Genomic DNA, 9,457 nt, shown 5'->3' with positions numbered 1-9,457 from the left:
TTCTCCTGTGTTGTCCAGGTGTGTCCATTTTTGACAATACGTGTCTGACAGTTGTTTGTTGTCTAGGGCCGGAAGTGGAGGTGTGATTGCGTTTGCTGCAGGCAAAAGCATTGTTGATGATGGACAATCTAAAGTGGTACAGCGATCTTTTCCTTGGGTTGGTTTGTAAATAAAGTTTGAAGGAGTTCACCAACAACGTCTGAAGGAAATGGACGAAGATCTTTTTGTACCAGCGAATTGATTTGTGTTTCGAAGGCATAATAGCTCATAAGCTGATCATTTCGGTCCACACCCTTCATATGGGCGTTGTACTGTATTATGGGCAGAGGCTTTTTGGCGAGGTTGGTTATACCTATTCATTGAGATTGCCCAATCATTCTCAAACTCTGTGGATAGGTACAACACCTGACGCTTGTCGCACCCATTTTGCTATCAAAACACCATTGGCGTACCGTTTCTGCCTTTTCTCCTCTGGCAAGACGAGCTGTCTTGAGATCTAGCGGAACATGCTTTTCGGTCTGAGCGCATTGTGCCGGTGCAGTAGGTTTTCTCACTCAGTAACTCGGTTGCAAGGGGGTAACTGATATAATAATTATCCATATACAATGAATGGCCCACCCCAAGCATTCCCCTCATCAAATACTTGACTACTTTGCTAGCATGACCTTTTCCTCCAAGTTCACCTCCCTTCCCAGAATACACAGTGAAACTTACACAAAGTCCATCCGGTTCACATAACGAGTAAATCTTGATACCATATTTATGGCGCTTTCCTTGAATGTATTGTCGAAAGTGCAGACGTCCTCTCCATAGCACCATTCCTTCATCAATCGACAACTCTCGACTTGGGTAGTAGATGGGTTTCATCTTTTGATTGAAATAGTCAAATCAAAAGCCTGAACTTGTAGAGGCGATCATCAGGTACAGTCTCTTCGTCACTTTCATAAAAATTTTAAACATCTTAGGATCAGGAGAAATCCTGTCTCCTGCTCATTTGGGATCTCACGAATCCAAAATTAAACATACGATCAGTTTTCCAGTAATCGTTTAGACGATTGATTTTTACAGTTCCCATGTGAAAGATTAGCCCGAAAAATTTTTTTCAGTTCAGCCACTGTCAGTTCCTGCCAATTATTTTATTCTTGATTTTATTTTGAGGTTAGGGGAAAATAATATTTCCCAGGCATTTTTGTTAGTGGCAGACACAATTTTTTTCCAACAAGGTATCATCAAGTAGTAAAAAAAACCAATCGATAGGATCGTTTTGTTCCGGGGGCAGGTACAAGCAATTTGTTTTCTTTTGTGAAGGGAATTCTTCGCATACCTGCAGTACGAAGTGACCATATTGGGTCAGAAATCACTTGATCAGCTTCCTGGTCATCCGTGTCCTCATCCTCGATGGTCCACAGGCGCCACCACATTGACAATAGGCGGCGCGTCAAGCTGGGCTTGGTCAATGTCACTCTCCGGGCCGGCAGACGCCACAGAATCGTCAGAACTACTTTCCACATCACTCTCACTCAAATAGTGTCTTATTTGGCTAGAACTAGGACCATCCCATTGTTCACAACAAACGAAGTTCACAGCCCCTACAACTATAACAATACACCAAACACACAGATTAGCCGATGAACTCAACCCGAACCACGTGGAACAACAAACAAGGGTACTCTACACGCGGCGCGAAATATACCTTCCTCACGCAGAAGCTGAAACAGCACTGACGTTGTGAAATCTAGAAGGTGGCGTGACACCGTCCGGTGCCGAACGCACCCGAGGACACCCGAAGCGCGGCACCGTGCGGTGCCAGCCGCATTCAATGTGTTAAAGGCTAACAGTTTAATTTTTAGCATTATCAGTTGATATACAGTTGAGAAGAGGACTGTGGTTATTTATATTCATTCAAACCTCTGGCCCACCATCTTCCCATTGCTAAAGGAATTTACCTGCATCATTTTTCTGAACTCTAACTATACATAGCTTGATCTGTCTAACTTGGTAACATTCAGACAAACCTTTTTTACCTTATTCTCTCAGATATTGTTAAAACAGCTGTTTTTAAAAGTTACACTCGGACATTAAACTATTATTTTATATCCTGTTTTTTATATTTGTGAATCATATTTAAAACTGTCAAAGTCAAAGCATCTTTTTTTATCCAATGTAAAATTGCACATTAAATAGTGTATGTTTAGTTACAAATCATGATACTAAATTAAATTTTAAAATACGTTATTGACTTCTCTACTACATAAATGCAATTCATTTAGTGAAGAAAAAGTTCAATTTATTATATAATCTTTTAACAGAAATAAAACATTTTTCATTTTTGATAGATAAAATTAAAATATTTGGTTCCTTCATATGAATTAAAACACTTATCTATGTTTAGGAAGGGCTACGCATTTCATATCTTATATTGTATGGCTAGGTTTTACAAATAATATTGATCAGATTGTGATGGCTTGTAACATACGAGTACAGTACACATTCTAGAATATACAAACTGTACACAATCAATATTTAAGTACATAAAATAAATTTATAACAGGTTTTTCTGGTTTTATTTTTGATATTGTTCTAAGAGCTTTCTTCTCTTAAAAAAGAATCTTATTTAAGTTTTCATCTGAAGTCACTCCATACCCACTTATTCCATATGACAGAAGATTATACATGGGAATAAAAAGCCATCTTTAAAACAGGTGTCAGACAAATTACATATTTGCGATAGATAATCTATTATCTTACATATTCTACAATTTACTTTCTTAATGATACATTCTAAATGCCTGTTCCCGCTGTGGTTGTCGTCACTGGCAAGGCCCAAAAAGTCGGACAAGGACCAGTGTGTATTATCCATTTCAGTATAATTCATATATGAGTTTTCTTTTGTTTTGTGTTCAACCAACATTATGTTAGTGTTGCTCATATTTAATATAATCTATTATCAGTGAAAAATGATAATAGTTTTGAAACTTCTATGTGTGCAGAAAGTTCTAGTTATACAATTTTGCAGACAAAATGAGTTTCAAATCATCAGTTATGTATAATAGTTGATTTCTTGAACTGCCAAGATTACCAAGACGTTTTAGAATGTCTTTCATGTAGCAAATAAATAATACACTGACCCTTGGAATAATCTATTTCTTATTATTTGGGTACCAGACTGGAATTTTAATACTTGGATTTTCTTAATATGAGATACTTCCTCATATTGCTGTCTGTTGAAAAGTCAAGATTGAAACCAATTTAGGTGGATACACTACACGCCTAAGTTTTGTATTCTCTTGCTAATTTGCTACAACTGAATAATTTCTTTTTTTTCACGTTTTAATTCTTGAGTAACTAGTTATATTTCCTGTTATTGTGATTTATTAATACAAGAGGAAAACATAGTTTGAAATAGTACTTACAAATATTGTTAAAGCAAACTAAAAATTTTTCTTACAGTTAAAGTGTGATTTTCTTTTTCATTAAAATGGCATTCTATAAGATCTAGCATCTTCCCATCATGATCTGATGAGGATGTTATCATTACTGAGACCTTAAAATCTTGTGCCCTAATATTTGTTTAAGTATTGTCAATGCAGGTTTGAGATGTTATGGTTACTTTTGTTTGAAAATCAACTACAAAATCTATTCTGAACCCTATTATTATACCTGTATCTCTTAGTTACGTTTGTTCCTTTAGATTTTTTACGATATCAGTATTGAAATCTCTAGCAATGATTAAATATTCTTCTTTATCTATGAAAAATTGTCATGACAGTCTGATATATCAAGAAATTCTGATGTATAAAATTTGGTTCCTTATATATAGTTGTCAGCAGAAAACAGTTTATCTTGGCAGAGCTAATATATTTATTGGGTGATTCAGCTGCCTCCCCAGAACCCCCTTTGAAAGAATCATCCATCACTATGATTAAAGTTTTAAATAATTAAACCAGATCAACATTTGTAGTTCTGACCCATGCTTACTATTAAAGAAGTACTAATAACAACTGGCTTATATGAGGGAAATTTAGCAAACAAGTACAAGTCAAAATCTCTTTATTCACAAAACACAAAATGCATTAGTAAAATATTGCCAACAACCACTAATTGGTATACTAATATTTTGTAAATACTATATATATTGTATATTGGTACAATATATATAGTATATAGTATAGTATAGTAGTATAGTATATATATATATATATATATATATATATATATATATATATATATATATACCAATTATATATTGGTATAATTAAGAACAAACTTAATCTCACATTATTAATTACATTTTTTTATGATTATAATAATTATTAACAAATTACAATTCATAAGAGACAATGCTATTGGACCAATAAAGCAGTGCAAATATGTAATACAGCTCTTGACTGTGGTTTTATTATATGACTGATTAATCATTCATATAGTATAGTTATCGTTGAGAATTAAATATACAGCTAAAACTAATAATATGGTTTTGCTGTGTTTACTACAATAGTTAATTAGTAAGAAATAAAACTAAAATTTATTTCGGTTTTATAATTGTTATGCAGTACTTAATATTTATGTATGGTATAACAAATACACAAATAATAACTTTACACAACTATAGAACACACAAGAACATAGAACACAAAAGTTGTCAAACTTAACAATTTATTGTGTGAACTAAATATAAATTACACTGCTGCTACATAAAACTTACAAACAAGCTTCTATTGTCGAGCTGTAGAAAAATTTTTGGTAATTACATAATGATGGTCACACAACTCTTGTCATTTATTATAATAACAGCTAACGAGTTTCAAGTTTTGCGGCCGAAACAAATGGATTCAAAGTCATCCTGTTGCCAAAATACAGAGACTGTCTCGTAGTGACCACTGTGGCTGCACGGCAACACTGTTGTTTACCCTATTACGTTAAATAATGCCCACTATTACTTACAACCACAAAACAAAATTTCCCAACCTACCTTTAAGGCTTTCAGGTCATTTTCGAGACTATGCCCAACAAGAATAGTGTTACTGTTGAACAGTCCCAGTAGTGTATTCTGGACCTGTCCCATAGTAACTCTGCTCTTCATTAGGGCCTCAGTTAGTCCACTTACCCTGAGAACAATGATTGACAATTATTACAATACTAATTGAGACATTTTCTTCATCTATAAACAATATAATAATATATACATGCATACAGTATGGATAAATAAATATTTAAAATAATGCCATATTATAATAACATATACTAAAATATTAATATATGTATTTTCACTATCTTATTACCTCTTCTTCTTTAAGGTTGTAACTGCACAATTTGTATGCTAATACTAATTTGAACAATTAAGTGTCTATAGGTTCCGAAACAAGTGCCGACCTTTTAGTTGACAGCAAATAATGTTAATTGAATAGTTTTATTAATTCAATAATTTTGAAGAAAATGCTTGCTGACTGTTCTCTCTATTTTCTGATCTGCAACCAATTGTAGATTTGCTGGACCAATGTCACTAGTCGATATTAAAAGAATATCGACACAACACGTCCTAAAACGTGACAAAGCCAGTCCCAGCGTGTATACCCTTGGCGTGTAAACAAGACTTGTTATTTTGTTTAGTTACATCACTGTAGTTATAGATGAGCTGCGTTGAAAGTGACCTGGATGAAGATTTCTTGCGCATAGGGAAGAGGGAGTAGCAGGATTTTGACCACGCCTACAGCCATGCCCACTTTCATTGCTTGATCTATCTATTGCTGATGCTTTACTAGTTAACAAATGTTTATTATTAACAGCTGTTGTTATTATTACTGGGTTTTTAAAACAGCTGTTATGTAACACATAACCTACGAGTGGTAAAGTGGCGACTGATTGGTTGGTAAGGAATGTGGAGAGGAAGTGAGTCTGCACTTCTTCTTCCTCTCCACATCTCTCCTATCTCACTCCCTCTCTCGCACTGTTCACTTAATAGGTTGCTTTCACAACGGCTCATCTATAGTACGTAAAAATTTGACCAAAAAATTATAGTTTTGCTAACTATAGTTACTATGTTTTACTTATAATTACCTTGTAATGCAGTCCGCGATGGGCCTCTCAGGTCTGACACACGTGTCAAATACAACCCTGTGTTCAGCATTGACCACTGTAACCTTGCCAAGCTCTAAGCCTTCAGATGAGTAGTACATTTCACAATCTAAAGAAAATATGCCCCACCCCTCCTCAGGCTCTGGTCCCTGTGGTGGTAGGGTCTCCACAAACCCTTGCAGATTTGTAATACTCATACTCAACAGGGACATGATATTTGGCAGTGGTGCAGCGATCATAACGGCCACAGCAGTCGTACAGTTTGGTGTAGTCACCTTTAAACAGAATATGAATACCATTATCTCATGTTGTATATTATAGATAGTAGTCTAAATTATTATGTAATAGCATGAAGCATTCCGAAACAAGTGCCGACTTTAGTTAATTGTTATTATAATGTTAATTGAATAGTTTTATTCAAATGTTTCAACAAAATTTCATTGGCACTAAATGTTTTCTTACAAAAAATTGTTTTATATCAAATGTCTCATTATATATGCCATCTTTAGAAAAATACTAACCTTTCTGGATAAATGGAGGCTTCTACTAAAAAACTAACTAAAGTGTAAACAACAGAAATGTATAAAACATTTTCATCTAAATGAAGACTCTTGCTGCAGCTAAATTTATTTACTGTGAAATCATTATTTTTGTCCAAGACTGCAAAGTCTTAAAAAGCTTATGGTTGTGAAAAACACTGCAAGTAGTTAATATTTTATTGAAAACTAACACTCTTTCCAGTGTCCCAATAAGGAAATAGTAGTATTAACAATCTCCTAGTTTTATTTTTGACAAGAAGTTATAACCTGCATTTGATAACTATGGTATTTTCCTGTCTGAGACTATTCCATCCCCAACCACAGCACAACCGAACTTTGACATTGACAATTGATAAAGCTTTGACTATTATCTTGATTGTTGATCTTGAAACTTGACTGAGGTTGTTTAATACATTTTGTGTTATCTGATAACGAACAAGTTTGATTACTTGCAATCCTATAGTTTAATTAAATAAAATACTGTTCTGTGTTCTTGTTAAATAAAAAGGGTAAATGGATTAAATTGAAATCAACGTACTAGAACATTTATACATGTATTATTATTTGAATATTTTTGTAAATACACTCTCATCTGTGTATAATCAGTATTGTCCAAGAGTACAAAAATGTATTAAGGTACAAGATAGAAAGAAACCCGACTGTTCAAAATGGTTTGACGATTCACTAAAGAAACTAAGAAGTTTTGTAAATATACTAAGAGATATGTTAAAATTACCAGCATATAAATATGATGTAAAATTGAGAAATTGTTATAGTACACAAAGGAGGTTGTATAAGGCAAAAATTTAAAGAAGCAAAAATTAATCACAATGATGAGTTTATAAATAAAGCTAGTAATAAGTGTTTAGCTGCTTGGAAAATTATTAAAAATGAATCAGGGAATTTCAAATCAGATGTATCTCTTCCTCCTATAACACCAGATCAGTTCAATGACCACTATTATATACATATTGGTAAAGAAATATTGCAGTTAAGTCAGTCTACTAGTAGTAATAGGTTAAGTCATGAAGTGTTTTTAACAAGTGCTAAACGTCCTCCGGTAAAGTTCTGTTGGAAAAGTGTGGATGAGGGAGAGATATGTAACATTGTAAAATTCTCTGAAGATGTCAAAATGTGAGGATATTTTTGGATTTTCAAACAAAATTGTGAAACAGATGTCTCCATTCATAATTAAACCTTTAGTGTATATAGTTAATCTTTGTCTGTTGTTTTCTGTCTTTCCAAACTGCTTAAAAAACATCCAAAAGTATAACTCTGTTTAAGAAGGGTGATAGAATGTGTATTGATAACTATAGGACCATAACAATTGTATCAGTATTTTTCAAAAATTGTAGAAACTTGCGTTAAAAAACAATTATTAGATTATTTTGATAAATATCAAATTCTTTCATGTAGCCAGTTTGGTTTTTCGTCCAGGATACTCTACAGTTAAGGCCCTAGATATTGCTGTGACAAAGATTTTTAAGGAGCTTTGAGGATCATGAACTTGTGGGGAATGACCCTTTTTAGACCTAAGCAAGGCCTTCGATAGAATTTCTCATGGTGTTCTTTTGAAAAAGCTTGAATATTACGGAATAAATAACGAGCAATTACAATTTTTTTCAGACGTATCTGTGTGGCAGATTGCACATGGTATCGGTTGGAAATCAGATTTCATCTGCTAAGGAGGTCTTGCTGGAGTTCCACAGGGTTCTGTCCTAGGTCCTTTGCTATTTGTACTATATACTAATGACTTGCCTGTTAATTTAGATTGTGATACCAATATTGTACGCAGACGACACCTCTATCTTAGTTAAATGGAAATTGTTTAAATAAAGTGCTCAATCAAACTAATAGAGTAATTAACACAGCCAATGTATGGTTTGATTCTAACTATCTTAAAATAAATGAAAGTAAAACAGAACATATAGTGTTTACTTTAAGACAAATGCAGATAGATAGTAAAATGACAAAGCCAATAAAACTCTTAGGTGTCACTATTGATCAGAAGCTTTTTATGGGAGGATCATACAAACAACTTAATCTCAAAATTGGCACGTGTTTGTTTTTTATTGAGAAAGTTAAAGACCTGTGTAAGCCAAGAGTTGATGAAAATGTCATATTTTAGTTTTTTTCATGCTCATTTATTGTATTCAAATATTTTGTGGGGGAGGTAGTACTGGTGCGGAAAGAGTTTTTTTATGGCAAAAAAAAGGCAATAAGAATCCTTTTTGGTTTAGGGTTTAGGAGTAGTTGTAAGGCTTATTTTTTCTACTCATAATATAATGACTGTACCCTGCATTTTCATTTTTCAAAATTTAATTTATGTAAAAGAGAATATTAATGACTTCCTCTGTTTTTAAATGGAATCCATAGTTATCTAACAAGAAATGTAAACAACTTAGTCCTGCCTATTCCTAGACTAGAAAAATATGCAAAGAGTCATAAATATTTACAAATAAAATTTTTTAACAAACTCCTGAATCATGGAGAGTATTAGATTTTAATTCATTTAAGAGGCAGGTTTCTGGTTGGCTGTCAAGTCGTGCATTTTACTCCATAAGAGAATTTTTAGAATATAATATTAGTGACAGTTAAATGTGGGTATTTTAAAGATTTTATGTAATGTAGTATTGTATTGTATTAGTATTGGTGTTTGTGTTATTAATTGCACATAATATGTGTTATTGTTATTTTATGTATTAGCAAGCTGTGATATTTTATTGTTGGAACTGACGAAGCCTATTGTAATTTTGTATTACTTAATGGTCAATAAAGATCTTGATTCTTGATTCTTGATCTTGATTCTTGATTCTTGATTCTTATTATTATCAATTAATTTC

At 33.2% G+C, this 9,457-nt stretch overlaps 1 protein-coding gene across 1 annotated transcript; it reads right to left on the bottom strand.

Moving 5' to 3' along the window:
• Nucleotides 1-4,215: 4,215 nt before the first annotated feature.
• Nucleotides 4,216-7,160, bottom strand: LOC124369791 (putative exonuclease GOR). Its single transcript, XM_046827894.1, has 2 exons — nt 6,058-7,160; nt 4,216-5,108 (listed from the first exon to the last, which is right to left on the bottom strand). The coding sequence occupies exons 1-2, from the start codon at nt 6,372-6,374 to the stop codon at nt 4,937-4,939; spliced, it is 489 nt and encodes a 162-aa protein (XP_046683850.1). The 5' UTR covers nt 6,375-7,160; the 3' UTR covers nt 4,216-4,936.
• Nucleotides 7,161-9,457: the final 2,297 nt, after the last annotated feature.

The sequence above is a fragment of the Homalodisca vitripennis genome, chromosome X, assembly GCF_021130785.1.
Source record: "Homalodisca vitripennis isolate AUS2020 chromosome X, UT_GWSS_2.1, whole genome shotgun sequence".
In the NCBI taxonomy this organism is placed as follows: Eukaryota; Metazoa; Arthropoda; class Insecta; order Hemiptera; family Cicadellidae; genus Homalodisca; species Homalodisca vitripennis.
This window is presented reverse-complemented; position numbering and strand designations above follow the sequence as displayed.

Bases quoted from the DNA above. Each gene is read 5' to 3' on its own strand.
- LOC124369791 (XM_046827894.1), bottom strand. From the start codon at position 6,374: ATGGTATTCATATTCTGTTTAAAGGTGACTACACCAAACTGTACGACT. The intron at 5,109-6,057 runs GTAATTATAAGT...CATTGTTCTCAG, and splicing joins ATCGCGGACTGCATTACAAG to GGTAAGTGGACTAACTGAGG.